Consider the following 17,712-nt stretch of genomic DNA (forward strand, 5'->3'; position numbering starts at 1 on the left):
TCAGAGAAGGTCACAAGCTATAGAGACACAACTTCCACAATTCTGGATATAAATCATAAGCAAAAGGTAAATAGTGGGCTTGCCAGTACACACTGATTCAATATTCTAGAAACGTGAGTGTCCAACCATTCAGTTTGCCTGGGCTGCATTGAGTAAAGAGGAATTGCCTTGGGTCACATATATGTAAGTTGCTCAGAAAATAATGCCTCCTATTTATTTCCATAGAAACTATAACAGATACTGAAAGCACAGTAACACTAGTTGATAGAGCAAAACTGTCATCTTCGCATTTTCAACCACTACGTATTTTCAACACCAGTGGACAACAGCCTGCATGCCCCACTCACAAAAATCTGCCACTGATGAAATGCACCACCTGCTATCTCACTGTGCTCGCATCCACTGTTTAGTCACCATCAGCAAGCATCAGTGAATGTCAGTGGATGCCAATTTTTCCACATGGAGGAATTCAGTGACACCCTGTTGCTTCACGCGCACTTCCATGTCAGATGCCATTTTATCCCTCTGCTGGACAGCAACAAAACGTAATGGAGTATTTGTGGGAATGTTTAACCTCGATTGCCATACCACCAACATCCACCTCTGATGTGGTGAGACAAGATAATAAAATAGGAGGCATTAATTTCAGAGCAGCCCTCAAAAAAGATATAATATAGTTAATGTACATAATTTTTAAAAAAGCCTTATTTTAAGCTTTTATATATTTCATTCAAAAAAAGAAACCAAACCAAAACTAGTGGGTTATTTGACCCCATTTTTGTGAAACTAATGCATCAGGTTGGTTCAATGGAAGTGGTTGCAATTCTCAGTGAGGTTTCAGAGCATTCATCAGAGATTTTTGATGAAATTTTACTGTTCCTGTAGTTTGTTTAGAATGTGCCTACTGCCAAATAGCAATGGAATGAATAAGGTGTGAGTTGTTGATTTTATCAACTCTTTGAAAGGGTAGATAACAGCAGGACAAGGGGAAATGGTTTTAAGCTGAGGGAGGAAGATTTAGGTTGGATATCAGGGGAAGTTCTTTACAGAGAGAGTGGTGAGGTGCTGGAACAGCTGCCCAGAGAGGCTGTGGATGCCCTGTCCCTAAAGGTGTTCAAGGCCAGGTTGGATGGGGCCCTGGGCAGCCTGGTCTGGTATGAAATGGGGAGGTTGGTGGCCCTGCATGTGGCAGGGGGTTGGAGATTCATGATCCTTGAGGTCCCTTCCCTGGCCATTCAGTGATTCTGTGATTTGTGAAGCAAAGGATATTTTCCTTTGGTAAGACAGTGATTATGAAAATGTGGTAAAGAGACACAATCAGATTTTTGAGTTTAATACCTATTTGCAATTCTATACATTCCAGTTGGAAATTTGCAGGTAATGTATTTATACCAAATGAAAACGGTGTTGCAAGCATAATTTGATGATTTTTTTTTTTTTTTTCCCAATCTTGAAACTGAGTCTTAAGTTCCTTTATCAAAAAGCATGTGTGTGCATCCTGTGCTGTTAACAGCCCTGTGTTTAGTCAAGGTATCAAAATGCATACAATTGTATGTCATCACTTGAGTCAGCACTGCACAGCACTGCTCTCCTTGCGCCTTGGTTGCAGTCGATACAGCATTAATAGTACACTAACGGTTTGGCTGCTGCTGAGATTGGAGCATGTCTGGGGCTGTTCTGTGGGAAGCACTGCCAACCAGGCTAGGTCACGTGTAAGCTGCGGGTTGGACATACTTGCTCTAGAATAATGACTAGGATCCAACTAGGATCCTTAGTTTCAGCTGGGATTGTTTTTTTTTGGGGGGGAGTGCCTGGTATGATGCTATGTTTTTGGTTCAAGGAGAAAAAGTGTTCATAACACACTAATGTTTATAGTTGCTGCTAAGCAGTATTGTATAGAGTCAAGGCTGTTCAAAGCAAAGGGCCCCAGGAGTTGGAAGGAAGAGAATTAGGACAGTTGACTTAAACTGACCAAAGATACATTCCATACGGCATGTCATCATGTAGAAGGAGTTTTGAAGAGGGTGAGAGTTCATCTCGCTCTTTTCCACTGCTCAGGGGCTAGCTGGGCATCAGTCAGGGGTGGTGAGAAATTACTTGGGCATCACTTGCTATATATGAATATATATATATAACACACACAGACAGACATACACGTTATTATTATCCTTTTCCTTTTCTCTACCTCAATAAATAGTTTTATCTCAACCCACAAGTTCTAATTTGTGGGTATATTTTTTTTAATTTTATTTTTTTATATTTTTATTGTATCCCCCATTCCATTTAGAAATGTGTGGTTTAGACTGTGTGGTGCTGAGCCATAACACTTGGTGCTTAAACCATAACACTTATTACATCATCACAGGAGCATCTGATAGGTGATACACTCTGGTGTATCTGTAAATCTCTATTCTGTGCATTCTGTATTTCAAAATAAGCTCAAAGAATGGAGGATGCAATTAAAATCTCACATTTTCACAGAATCCAAATATAGCTAATCTATTGCTTCTTGGTAGGAATCTAGAAGAGGGAAGAGGAGGAAAAAAAATTACTTATGTTATTGTTTAAGGGTCAGACATAATTCTTCTCACATGCCCATGGCAAAGACACTCACACACAACTTTCATTTACTGTCTGCAAATGATGCACCAAAATCCATAGAGGTCAACAAAAAATTACTTCATGTGGACATCAGAATGCAGTGGAGCTTTAATCTCTCTTGATCTAGTTATGCAGGAGTGCTCCAAAATGCATCTTCAATCAGCTATTAGGTTAATTGTGAATATATTCCTCACACAGGAGTACCTACAGAGAAGTTGTTCCCACATAAAAACACTGCAGCTGTGCACCTAAGTTTGGTTTGATTTATGGTCATGCATGTTTTCAAACTATCTGGCTGCTATACTGTTAGTACTATATTTTCCATAATAAGAAAAAATCAGTGTGCTATTACCCTGTCAACCTACCTTTGCAAGATTTCTTTGATCACCAATGCCTACGTAGGAAAAATGTATGCATCAGTATCACTAAGCACATTACTTTTTTTTTTTTTTTTTTTTTTTTTACTGTAATGTAGATCTGGGATAAGATGCAAAAACTGATTTAGTACAATAACCAAGGGCTTACAAAAAAATTGGAAAGATAAATCAGGAAGTGTTCTGAAGAAAAACACTGACATATTTTACTTTATGGAAAGTAAACTGTTAATGACAAGCAAAAAAGGCATTCAGAACTATGTACAGTAAGATCCAGTATAAATCCAAATACAAGGGCACTGTCCTCAGATGCATGCGTACAGAAATTTAAACTGAACTGCTCTGCCTACTTGAGCAGTTAATATAAATCTAAGTGTGAAAGCACGAGGTACATCACAGCTGTTCGAATCATATCACTCTTATTATGTCTATAAATGGAACCCACAACAGGGAGCAACTGTTTAGTTGTGATTTCCCAATGTCTTGATCACATGGACTAGATTTGTTAAAAAGACTCCACAGAGTTCAAATTGTATTTAGAAAAGCACATGCTTAGCTGTTTGGAAAGGGGTAAAAATATTACAGATGTTAATAGTTGTATTTGGGCAATTGGTCAATGCAGTGTTTAAGTAGAAACTGATACAGCTTCAGAAAGTTGGGGGCAAAGGACATTTACTTTGTAGACAGCATGAACTATGTAAATGGTACAAAATCATCTTTAAGACTCAACAACTGCAGTATCTCATAAGCTCACATAGGACTGTGAACTTGAATTCCAATAACTGAACAAAATCTATTACCAGTTTGAGTCACTTGAGTAAAAAACCACCTTTTCTGTGTACCTCCCATACTAGTTAATTCTATTGAGACATTTTAAAAGCAAACTATCAAGAGGAATGAATCAACTGAGTGTGTTTAAAATTAAAAAAAGCTATCTGCTAATAGCATAGATAGTGCCACAAATCTATAAAGCAATATTTCTATTTATTATATTGTTACCAGCTGTTGGGATGACTTGCTTTAAAGCATTAACGTTAGCAGGCCACCCAGTGGAACAGAGAAAATCTCACTAAAATGTTTGCAATGTCATCATATTTGGTCTTGAATATAGTTAAACCTAGAAAAAAAAAGATTTAATAAAGACCCCACATAAGTGCCTTTTAGTTTTATTTTCAACATAACTGAAATTTTCAAGGGAAAGCTAATGCTTCCATAGAGGCTGTTAAACAAGGAACATATTTATTGCACAGAAACCATCAGCTGCATTGTGTGAGGCTGCTGAATACATTAAACCTGACACTGTGACATATTAGACATGAGACAAACAAAATATGGTGCTATACGTAGAATTTCATACAAGAATATCATAGTGATGTCAGCAAATATAATACCATTCCAGATTCTGTATCTCTTCAGATCTTCTATTTGTATTAGATTTCTGGAATATTTCATTTACAAAATATTTTGGTAAATACTTCCATGACAGGAACATGTAAACATGCTCTTGTAATGCTAAGAAGAGAGGAATAGAAATGTATTTATTGACATTACTTACCCGTGTGAAGGTACCCTCAAAACTATGAATATCCAGTTGTGGCTTCTGAGCATAAACATAAGCATTGATTGAAAAGAGATCCTGTAAAACAGATTAACGTACTTACTTTATTTAAACTTGAATTTAATTAAGTATTTTGAAGGACTTTTTAACGGTAACGATTTCAGTTGATATGACTCTTAACACTCCACCCCAAATTTAACACAATGAAGTTTTATCCAAAAAACACATCACTTTTTTCAGTACATTCTGTCATAAAGAAATCAGATCCAAGATAGTAGTATAAACACATCGATATTTCATGCACTAAACTAAACTGTTTTACATTTATAATGCATAGGAAATTATATAATTTGTTTTTCTTAAGAGCTTGGTTTTAATTTTTTTTTTAGTGTAACCTTAAAAATATTTTACTGGTTCCTTTAAAAAAAATAAAGTTTCTTGGTTCATTTTATTCTTAAATGAAACTGAAACAAAATACTTTTCCAACAAGGCAAAAGCCAACTGAATAAAAGGTCAAGCAACGAACTCATCTTTTCTTAAATACTGAAGCGCTCAGTATATCCATCTGCAGTCAACCCATGAAAACTCCTGCAGTTTTAAGAAAGTTTTGATGGTCAGAACCAACAGCATCTAAGATTTCAGAAGGCGTAGACCTCACAACCCAGCCCTGGAGAGGATTGATACCAATGCCCAGTGAAACTAAGATTCTCAACCTATGATGAAATGCAAGGATGTCCAGCTTCTTACAGTGTCTAGCTCCCAATTATTCAGGTTACTTCCATTCTTTATCTACTACATGAATCTTGCAAAAGGCTAATCATACACCTTCCTCCAGGAAGCCAATTATAGAGTTTTAATACCCTGTTCATCTGAACTAGAATACACTAGCTTCAAAATTGAACTAATGTTACAGCCTCCTCTATGGACATGTAATCAAATGGCTCAAATAGAGTTATTTTCAAAAGTACTACAATTATTTTCTGATCATAATTGAAATATAACAAAGATTTGAATAAAACAATTAGAACACTACAGAAATGAAGTTGCAGTTGTCCACGTATGTGTTAATGAGCTTTAAAGTCTACACATCTGTATCTTTCTGTTACTCTGACACAAAAATGATAGATTTCCGAATATAATCTTTCACTTTTCTAGGAAAGAGTGGAACCATTTTCTAATCTGTTGTGACTTTATCAAGCATGTTTGATTTCATTTATAAAATGTGTAGGCCTATATATAAATCATTAATTTGAATTTCAGCTTATACTCTACAGAAAAACGTCTTTTACTTTGCAAAAATAGTATTTCACATACTTTTTAAAACATGAATTTAATTAGAACTCTCAAATTATCGTAATCTTTAAACTATTAATCATTTATTTTAGTCTTTCACACTGTTTCGTTCGTTGCACCCTTCTCTATCTACATTCATCAGCTTCATGAGAAATAATTCATATGAAACTAATACCCAGGCAGCATCCTATACCCTCATCATTCACTTCTTTTGAATCTGTTATCACCTACAATTTAGCTAATCTGGGTTATTATGTGCTTTATGATGTAAAGAAAAATACAGCCTCAGCAATGGATGGTACGTCAGAAAATTAATACCACACTCACACACAATACAAACTGCTAGTGAAATGCATCAAGTGAGAACTCATCTCTTTTCAAAGAATGCCTTAGCAGGAAGCAAGATTTAAAAAAAAAAGCAGCAGAAATATCTACCTTTTAAAGTATATAGGTATTTGTGCAGTAGTATATTTTCCCACATTCCAATCTTTCTACAGGTATTTGCTCCTACTGTGACGTCCTCCTTTGTTATATTTTAAATGTAAAAATTTCTACCACATTCCCTTTATGCTTTTTTGTTTTAATTCTCCTTTAGCATTTCTGATTTAAAACCCAAACTTTCCTTTTTTTTTTTTCTTTTTTCTCTTTGAATTTCAAGTCAACCACACCTTTCTGAAATACTGAGATCTGCACACTGCCTACACACTTGTGGCATTATTCTAGATAGAAGGCCACCAACTGCAAGCAGCTGAGTATTGAGAAAAAAAAAAAAAAAAAAAAAGACAAAATCTTCTCCAGGAGAAATCTGGGATGGAAGTTCATTGATAGAAAGAAGTTACAGACGCCTATTACATGTGCTCAGTAGCTTCCTAAATCACTTCTTCATTACTGGGGAAAAGGGAAGGGAAAAGGACATTTTCTTTACTGTAGACCAATGCTCCATACAATGAATAGGCATCATTCTTTCGCCAATAAAATACAGAAGCTGAGTTCTCATAATACAGTGGTAAAAAGAAATCCACAGAATGGTTATAGAAGATTGACATTTACATATGAATTGCATTCAACAATAGGAGCACAAAGATGTCCCTTCACGCAGCGCTGCTTTCCCAGTAGTGCATTTCTCATCTCAATGTATTAAAAGAAAACACAATGGAGAATTCAGCCAGGAGGCTTCAAGATTTGTACACAATGCTAAGTGTAAATATAACTTTAGCTCTCTGAGGAAGTAAGATGTACCTGGTTAAGTTTGTGTCATTGCTTCCCTCTACAGAGAAGTAGGGAAAAGGGAAATTTCCTCTAACAGAGATTGAATGTTTTTAAAAACCAGAGAACTATTAATAGTTTAACTAATAAGTAGCTTGGACTACATAAAGTTTAGCTTCATGAAAGAATAATTTGCATATTATAAGCATCAAACCACTAGTTCATTGAAGCAGATTTGCTCTTCCAGTATCTTATGAGCAGGGGGACTGTAACAAGTGTAGATTAAAGTAAAAACAATAAACCTAAACCTTAGGCAATAAAAAGTTATTTTTATACAAATGTAGATCAGATGTTTAAAAAATGACATGATTACAGCATGCATTTCATGATCTGTCACATGCAAATAATAATCAAAAAGAAAGCATTTCATCCTTTGCACTGAAATTCAGGAGATGACTTGATGATACAGTAACAAAAATGTTCTCTTTTGCATTTCACAACACCACCAATCACCCTGCAGCTACCAGTAACACAGAAAAAGCTCCTCTGTTAGGTCAAGGGCAACATTTGTTCACCTTACTTAAAGATCATTAAAATACATTCTTAATCATAACATGTAGTTCATTACAAATAAAATTGCTTTTGGTTCAATAAAACTAATTAAATATAAATGGCATTGTTTACTGTTGTATGGATCTTCTGATATAAATCAGCAAGTCACCGTTTATTGAAAATTACAGTGACCTCATTGCTGTTAATAAATTTACTTGATCACTTAAGCCAGAAATGAATGCCCCAGAATGTGTACACTGCAATTAAAAAAACACTTCACCTATAACTATGAAGCTGCAAGAAACCTAATCTAGTTTTTACAGTATTTGCAGCCTAGCCATCACTAGATGACCCGTTGAAATTTTAATTCTCTGATCACAGTAAGTGCTTTAGGAAGACAACAAAATCTGCACTGATCATCTTCATGGTGTCATCTGTTCTTTAAGAAAAGGTCTGGAGGTCTGCAGGCACATTTATTCTGGGTGTCACAGCGGGTAAGGTTACAGCATTGCTCTCTTGGTGTGACTGACAGCTCTCAACAACACCAGATACTCACAGCATTTATGTCAGGTAACCAAAGAAATTAAAAATGTATGATTCTACGAACTATGCAGCATATATTAGTTAAATGTATGACCCAATTGTTTAGTCTGCTATATGCTCAATTTGCAAGTGTTCCCTTACGTTATTAAAAATATACTTTGATATGCAAAAATAAGTGTCACTTAAAAATGCCCTACAAACACATGGAGAAGACACTGTAATAGGAGTCAACACCTGGAAGTCAGGAAAACCACTACTGCAACAAATATTAGCTATTTCAAAGAGAAGTCTAGTTAAACCTATTTGATCCAGTAAAGGAAAAAATTCTGAAAATGGTAAGAGAAACAATAAATCTGAACATCAGTCTGGAGATATTGACGGCAAAATGGCTTCCCTGAGACAGTGCCACATACCAGTCTGTACTTCTAAACAGATTCATTTTGTGAATGGAATCTGTTCAGAGAATTACTGATTTATCATAAAGAAATACAAATTTAACCACAGAATCCTAACCCAATATTGTACCCAACCTTACAAATATGAGCACTTACTGCAGTTTAAAGTGGCACAGAATTCCAACACGTCTGCTGTATTTGAAATGGACAAGCCTAAAAGACTTTTGTGTTCCCTAAAACAACTCTTTGTAGCCAGAGAACTCATTATGCACCATCATTCTCTGTACTCTTTCAACTAATTTTAAACTTACCAAAAAGCTGTATACAACTGTGGCTAAAAAAAAAACAACCTACACACACCAACAAAAAAAAAAAAACCAAACCCAAACTCTTTCACACCGATCCTTATGCAGATAAAAGTTGCACTCAGTTTGTGATCAACTGAAAAGACCTGAAGGAAAGGCCTCAAGGTGCCAGTTTGCCACAGCTATTCCTCCCGCGGCCCAGCAGGTGGCAATCAAGAATTATGGCACAAGAGGCCCTTTTTTTTTTAAATTTTCACACAATCTTAAAATTTGTAACATGTAAATTATATGTACAGTAAGACAGAAGACTTTTAGTAGCATACTAACTGTGGAAGAGACAACATTGATAGAATGGAAGTGTTAGAAACATATTTATTGTAAATGAGTTGGTATTTGAGTAGGCCTACTTCTCTAAATTCCCTAAAGCAAAGTAGGTTTTCATGAATGACATTATTAAAAAAAAAAAAAAAAAAGCAGTATCAAAATAGATATTCCTTAACTGAAATGTTTTATTTTCACCACGCCAATTAGTGTTTGGGCAAAGAGGACAAGCTGCCTACCCTGTACAGCTGGAATGCACGGAGGATCACTTCCCTAGCAGTTTCTTACAACAGAGGAAGGATCATAGCCTGATTCTCCCAACACTTTGTAGAGAGAAAACAAAACCAAATTTGACCCAAGACTAGAACACAAAGCTCAGTCCTTCGCTAGACAGCTCCAAAGCCCAAGAATTTTCTCAAAATAAATAAATAAATAAATAAATAAAAAAAAAAAAATAAAAAATTAAGGTTATCAAAGAGAACGTACCCTTGTTACACATTGCACATATTAGCAAGTTCATCGCTGTAAAACAGTGCGTTTTCATGACAGGAGTAGATGCAAGGTAAAGAACATTTTATAAAGCAAAATATATTTTCAGGTTAATATCATTTCTAAATTCCTGATATTTTTTTTTTAATTTTTGTTTTTTTATTAAGAGAAGCTTTCATCAGTGGAGGTTACTGTATACAAGAAAGCTTAGATACTGTTTGCTGAACTAATCTCAACTACATATTTTAAGCATCCTTTTTGAAAACAAAAGGACTTAAAATTTCAAAGAGTGACAAAACCACCTACCTCTACAAAAACAACTTTACATCTTTAAAGCATCTATTCTATTGCTACAATATTTTACAAACCGTACTTTTATGCTAACTACTGCATTTTAATCTGACTTAAAAAAACGACATGTGTAAGGCATACAAATATAGTGATCCTTCCACACTTCATGACTCTATTAGGAACTACAAAAATTAATGGTATTTTTTACGCAAGTTTGAATTTCATGGTTTTCTTAGAGCTTCACATGAACATTATGAAGATGCCCTTACAGTTTCTTCTGATGACAGATAGCATGTGCATGTTATTAACGACCCATTAAAGGCAGAAGTATCTGCAGGAGATAAATAAATACTAACTTGCTCCCTGCAGGAATAGACACAGCTGTCTGGAATGCATGTTTGACTCCATCTCTTGAGGTCCCTTCCAACCTCTGCAATTCTGCGCACTTTACCTTCTGTGAAATCTATGGGATCCCCTAAAAAAATTTGGCTATCATTTTCCCCAAACAATTTGAGAGAGACAGAACCTAGGAGTGAAGCACTGCAAGCAGTTCAAGACCAGTTAAGAATTAGCCATTTAAAATAACTGGAGATAAAATCCTACACTCTTCAGAAATACAAGGATAATCTAAAATCAACATTCTCTGAAAACAGTGGTTTGGGAAAAAATGCTATAGTGATAAGAGTGAGGGAACTACCAAGTGTCAATGGTTTGACCAAACCATGCAATAGGTAAGTTAAAAGACAGTTTAGTTTACTTGGTAGAAAATATCATATGAAGTGTCATGAAGACCAAGTCTTGGCTAGTGTGAGGTAAAGAATTATTACATCATAACTATGTGGATGTAGGAGAGGGTAAGGGCACATGAGCTGCTTGGTTGCTTCCATTTCCTGCTGGTAACAAGGTGAGGCTTGTTAAATGATTGTATTAATTCAGATTGTCAGTTACAGCTCACAAAAAGGGAGAATTTAAAAAGATAAGCAGGACTTAGATTAACAGCATTAACTGTAAGTAACTAAGGAAGGAATGGTTGCTATATTGGACAGTTAATTCATGCTGTTCCCAGTTTGAATAATTTCTCAGTGGTATCTTGCTCTTCCATCCCCTACAGGCCCCAAACAATCAGGACTTGAACCATCCTTCACTTCTGCAAAAACTTGAGGCTGCATGTCCTGCCACTCAAATGAAGATTCCAATTTATTCTCCATAAGTAAAAAACAAGTGCAATACAGATATTTACTTCCTTTAAGTCAAAGGCACAGGTTTAAACATTATTTTATACCATTGTTGTAGATGATCAACAATATACTTCAGTCAAATCTATTCATAAACTTTTTTCCTCTAAACAAATAAGATAACATAAAAGCTTTAACACAACAATTCTCTGTTGTACTAGGTTTCTTTCTGCATTGCTCTGCAGGAAGAACTGCAGTCAACAAATACAGTTAAGCGATCCTTCCAAACGGAAAGGGAAATTAAAACAAAAAACAAACAAGAAACTCCAGTTAAGTTGCACACGGTTGTAAGCCATATGAAAAGAACTAATTAAAGAAAAAGAAGACAGAAAATGGACTGGATTTTAGGCAAATGCATGCTCAGTAGATGTTCTGGAAAAACAACATTTTTATGAGAAAACAAGATGGGGCAATCACTATATGCTAAAAATTGACAGAAGACACATTAGCACTAAGACTGAATTCAGTCGCAAATTATACAATTCCAATTAAGGTCACTTTCAGCACTAGAACTGCTGTCTAATGCCTAATCTAGCATCCCTGTCTGGCACGATCAATCTTCAGTTCCAGTCCTCATTCCTAATTCTCTAAATGCAATCCTACGGGATTTTTCCTCCTTGTCGCATGTGAAGCCAGTAGCCCAAACCACTATGAACACAGGAAATTTCTCTACCTTTGGCTGTCTTTAGTGTGGCAGGAACTCTAGTTTCCTAACAACAGGTGAAGAAATCCTGCTAAGATCTGGAAGATAACCAGTCTCTTATTTGTACTATTGAGATGGCACGTGCAATTCATACACTCTTCTTTATATCCAAAGGATATAGAGTCCAAATACCCAAAATTCTGTACAAATAAGCTTTTACAACCTTGCAACTTGAGTATATTTTTTAGAGGAAGCCTCTTAATATCAAGAGAACTCTTCTATAGAACTAGATTCTCGAAAATTTGACACAATTTAGCATCTTATTGTGAGATGCATCTATAAAAACCTATTTCTAGCAGAGATATGTCATATTTTGAATGTAGATGTATTTATATATAGTTAGTGTCCTTTTTAACAATTTTAATAGCTTTATGTATTTACCTACATTTCACATGTGTATATATATTAAAAAAACCCACACTTGTAAACAGACATTCAGGTAAGTGCTAGGAAACTCTCCTTGCATGAACTTCCACACTTCATCTAGTCTGATCAGAAGGTTTAATGACTTTATCATCCAAGAGCAGACCACTGTTTCCCAAGCTTTCAAATTAGTGATAAAAAACAATGATTTCTCTGGCAAGAATGACCTGCACTTGCAGGTGAGACTATGCAGAAGTATAGCACAACAGTAGTATTTTCAGTTGAGTATGGAACTCCACGCGTGGACCACACTGTGAATCACTAAGTTGAAAGATAAAAAATCAATTCTGTCTTTGTTTCCTTTCAATGAGAATATCTGCATAAATAACAACTTCTCATTCACCATTCAGTGGCATCCCCAATTTATTGCAAAAAATATGTATCTGTGGTAACAGATTTTCTTCTTACACATATACCGGCAATAATTTTAACTGTCATATCTAAAAGGGAAATATGCACATGTCCAAGATATTTTAAAAGTACATAAATGAAATGCTTACCCCCAAAGCTGGCAATCTTTGTGTGCAACTGACAGCAACCTTCAGTTTCCAGTCTGTTTCTCCATCAAGCTGGTCAGTTCGAATGAAACATGAACCTTGAAATTAGAAAGATATGACTTGAAATTAGAAAGACGTAACTAGTTTTTAGATCTCAAAAATTCAGTTTGAGTTTAAAAAAAAATTACAAGAGTGAAAGTAAAATAAATTTACAAACATTTTAAATAAATGTACACAAATCACACTTTGAAATGTCTGACTGCTGATTAAATGCTTTCTGCCATGAAAACAGAATATTTTTTCCTGATAGAATTAACAATTGCTTGTTTATGAGCATGGGAAAAAAAAATCCCATTTCAGAGATTTCTTAATAGTTTCTAAACAAGTTTTCAAATATTACCAGAAAGAGACAACACTTCACTGGATAAAGTTGAAAAAGGTTTAACCTTTTTCTCACTTGTGCAATTCTAAAACAAGATAATAATAAAACATTTGCAGGTTTTCTCTCATTGCTGTTTACACTTAACAAGCTTCCATTACTTATGTCCTCCTGGCTTCACTGAAACTTCTCCCTTCAAATAAACCTTAATAAGGGTACCATTCAAAGGACATTCCAGGCTCCTACATATTTTACTTAAAAGAATTAATTTAAAGTTACTTCTAGTTGTCAAAGACTCAAAACTAAAGAAACCGATCAATATGTGTACAGTAGTTAAAACAGGATGGAAGCTCAAGGTGCAAACTAATACACACTGAAGAGAATCAGTATGCTCTACAGACAGAAGACTAGTATTCAAGAAACTGAAGAGTAGTAACATGATTTCCCCCACCACGATATGCTCCATATAACTACTGTGATGGTATCACCAAATATGGACTATTACATAGGCTACTGATGAAAGGCTCAAGGTAAGACTAAATAGGATTTAAAATTAAACAGTATTCTTTATGGATTTTGTTCTGAAGTAAAACACTGTTACATTTATTCTCTTCAAAATACTTTGAAGAGTTCAGTGGTATATACTGCATCATAACTAAGGGTGAGATATCTAGCAGCAACAAGATGTTCCACATTTCAGTGCATATTCTATCCGTGGCACTGATCAGCCTACTTTCCATCATACTTTTCCTGTACAAGACATTTCATAGTTCTCCTTACCCCTCCTGTCAATGGTTGTTCTCTTCCATCAATTTCATTTAGAATTAATACTACAGATCAATGCAGTTCAAGACTAGAGTGGCTCCTGTGAATGGTTGACTGCACATATATTCATTTAATAGAGCTCACACTATGACATGTATTGGCCAGTCACATTTCCTCTCCACTTCAGCAGTTAATTTCATCAATAACTTATCTTGTAGGCTGTTTCCGTTTTATCCAGAAAAAGAGATTGCTTTCTGCTAAGTCAGCTTTCAATACTGATCACAACAGCAAAATTGAAACAATACAATCTTCTTTTCTGCTTCTAATATTCATCAGAGTTATGTAATTTGTATTGTGAGATTTTTAAACCTCACTTAACTAAGTTATAAACACAGGAGACTAATTATACAATTAAAATAATGCACAAAAACAACTCCCAACTTCCATGATTCCCACAAACCTGTAACAACCCAAATATTTCCCACTGCATGGAAGTTGTGTACTTCATAATTTTAGTCAGCAGTACCTAGGATTTCTAAAATCAGTATCAATGACTTCTGGAAAAAAAATACAACTGTTCCAACCAAACCACTCCAAAATGCTTTCATCTATGTCCAGCTCACTAGTTTTATGTCTTTGTTACCCTCTATTTTTCCTGTTTTAAAAAAACAAAAAAAAAAAAAACAAAAAAAAAAACAACCACATTTTGTTACTTATACACATTACCTATATATTTATTATGCAGCCCAAGACAATTCCTTTTTACTCAACGTGGCCCGGGCAAGCCAAGAGGCTGGACATCCATGCACAATTTGCACACCCAATTATAACACTATGTATATGTTTTTATACTCTGTTTGTTTTATATATACTTTGACAGAATGTTTTACATCAGTGTTAATCTATTGCAATTCTAATATGAATATGACTTGCAAGGGAAGAACATCTACACAAACATTATAAATTGCAAATCCCTTTTTATTCAATGTTAATTACTGAACCAGGAAATTATTTCCCAGTATATACAGAAGTTTATATAGAGAAGTTTATATTCATATAAATTTTTAAGTTATTTGCTGCGTAAAGGAGTAGGCATGAATTTTAATGTTTACCAATCAAAGCATTGCTGACTATAGAAAAATGAAATTCCACACTGAGCACAGGGCATCTCTAACATAGGATATCTTTAAGAGGACAAGGGCTGCGCATAAAGGAAAACTGAGAAATTAAAATATTTTCTTTAGGCAGTGGGAGTGCTCAGATGCCCATTTTCCATGAACAATAATCACCAAATATTAGAAGACAAATTTGAACATAGTTAATGTGTCTAATTTATTTTTGTTTTTACAGTGAAAAAATAAGAGCAATCGGAATTACAATTTAAGGTTAAATCTAAAGGAATTACACTAGGTTTGAACAATCATTTCTCTGAAGAGCAAATGTCACAAGAGTACCCTTAAATTATTTTACAACTACCTAGTATTCATTTAGCATAATCTGTTAAAGAACGGGCATAAAACAGTGAATAGCATGTCTGTGCAAGATACTGCCCAAGTAGAATTAAACTGATTTTTAAGACTACTTCAGTTGAAATTGGTGAAACTTGTACAAGACTTTTTTCTTACGATTCTAAGAATATTGTCACAATCTACAATGAAGTCTGTGAAATAAGAACCCCACAACTTCAAGTTTTCCTTAAAATAATCACATAACTTGTAATCGCAATAAATGGTGAGGACTTGGGAGTTTTGGTAGACAAAACCAGCAGTGTGCACTTGCAGCCCAAAAGGCCGGTGCTGAATCAAGGGTGGCTAACAGGGCAAGGGAGGTTGTTGTCCCCCTCTACTCTGTCTTCCTGAGGCCCCACCTGGAGTACTGCATCCAGGCACGTGGCCCCCAGAATAAGAAAGTTGCAAAGCTGCTGGAGTAGGTCCAGAGGAGGGCCACAAAGATGATGAGAGGGGGTCGGAGCACTTCTCTGAAGAGGGGCTGAGGGAGCTGGGCTTGTTTAGAATAAAGAATCATTAAGGCTGTAAAAAACCTCTAAGCTCACCTATTCCAACCATCCACCTACCACCAACGTTGTCCACTAAACCATGTATTTAGGTAACACATCTACCCTTCCTTTATACACATCCAGGGATGGTGACTCCACCACTTCCTTGGACAATCCGTTTCAATCCCTAACCACTCCTTCTGAGAAGTTCTTCTAAATATTGAATCTGAACCTCCCCTAGAGCAACTTAGTCCTACCTCTAGTCCTAACACAGTAGTTACTGAGAAAAGAAGACAACCCTCACTCCATCCTCCTCCAGACTAACAATTCCAGCTTCCTCAGATGCTCCTCATAGGACTTGTGCTCCACACCCCTCGCCGGCTTTGCCGCCCTTCCATGAACGTGCTCCAGGGTCTCAAAGCCTTTTTTGTAGTGATGGGTCCACAAGGGAACACAGTACTCAAGGTACTTTAGATACTAAACTGCACGCAATGCAATTTTTTCTGCACGAAGGAATTCACTTACAAACCTCTGCTTCATACAGACTTCCACGTCAGACACCCTTTCGTCAGACTACTTCTCTGCTGCCATCTGTTGTGCAGCCACAAAATGTCATGGAACAATGGCACCCCTACAGTCATACCACAAATATCCACCTCTGATGTTGTGGGCCAATATAATAAAATAGGAGGTATTACTTTCAGAACAGCCCTTCTATTTTGGAGCAGACATAAAAAAGCTCACTGTCATGGTTTTCCATAGGTATTCCGTATCAAACATCATGCAGTGAACTGACAGAGCAGGGATGGCTGCTTGGGAGCTGCAGTTTCCAGCAGCTTTTGTTAAGCCCACACGGTTTCTGGGAGGGAAGCAAGTAGCCTTACCTCTGGTCAATACCATTGGCAGCATAGTTATAAAGGCATCTGTCATTTGTTTGATTCATTACCCCTGATTCCTTTTATACTGTGTTATCTCTCATTTCTTTACCATTTCTAGTAAATTAGCTTCTCTTTATCTCAACCAAACTGTAATCCCTCCTTTTCAGTTCTTTACTGGCTTCCCACGGGGGAACGGTTGGTGGATGGAAACCCCTGTCATGGGTCAAAAGACTCTCAGCTGGTGACACTCACCCATGAACACAATAACTTCAGGCCTATGTCTGGCTAACGTTTGCCAAAAAAGGGCCAGTGCTAAACGTAGAGTAAGCAGGGGGAATCTTACTTAGTTACTTAAGGTCTTATTCAGCATGTAAGCGTATGACACGTACAGAACAAATATTTCTGTGAATGTCTTTTACTTAAACGTGCATCAATAACATGGTTATTCATTTGTGCACTTGCCTGCTTCTAGAAAGTGTGAAGAAAAGCTCTCAAAATAAAGACAGGTTGACTCTGGAGAGTGCTTGAAAATATTTAGCCTAAAGTAAAAGAGAAGCCTACAGATGAGAAAGGAAGAACAGGAAGGAAAGCTTCTTAATGACATAAGAACAAAATATATGTATACACATACGTATATATAATAAACTTCCTCTTACTTAACATTATGCCCTATGCATTAATTTCTTTACTTGCTGCTATCTTTAATTTCCTGAAGTTATCGTACTATATTTACATGTGTTACTACCACTTTAATTATATTTTTACATAAGCTCTTCAGAGAATTAATTACAATTTTTAATACAGTCTTCTGAAAACAATTTACTACTTAGGACACTGCAAAGTTTTGTTGTTATGTATTCTAGCTTACAGGGTTTTTAAATTATGTCATTTGGAAGAGGAAAAATTGT

The 17,712-nt window shown here is 35.8% G+C and overlaps 1 protein-coding gene across 4 annotated transcripts in view; it reads right to left on the bottom strand.

Moving 5' to 3' along the window:
* The window catches only part of ATP9B (ATPase phospholipid transporting 9B), a 153,955-nt gene that overhangs the window by 79,977 nt on the left and 56,266 nt on the right, over positions 1–17,712 (bottom strand). For all 4 annotated transcript variants that reach the window (XM_085220099.1, XM_085220097.1, XM_085220098.1 and 1 more), the window contains exons 8-9: positions 12,790–12,884; positions 4,531–4,611 (exon numbers count right to left, since the gene is read on the bottom strand). In XM_085220099.1, the coding sequence (XP_085076225.1) occupies positions 4,531–4,611; positions 12,790–12,884 (176 nt within the window). The remainder of the gene's footprint in view (positions 1–4,530; positions 4,612–12,789; positions 12,885–17,712) is intronic.

Source organism: Meleagris gallopavo, chromosome 3, assembly GCF_905368555.1.
Source record: "Meleagris gallopavo chromosome 3, MGAL_WU_HG_1.1, whole genome shotgun sequence".
Classification (NCBI taxonomy): domain Eukaryota; kingdom Metazoa; phylum Chordata; class Aves; order Galliformes; family Phasianidae; genus Meleagris; species Meleagris gallopavo.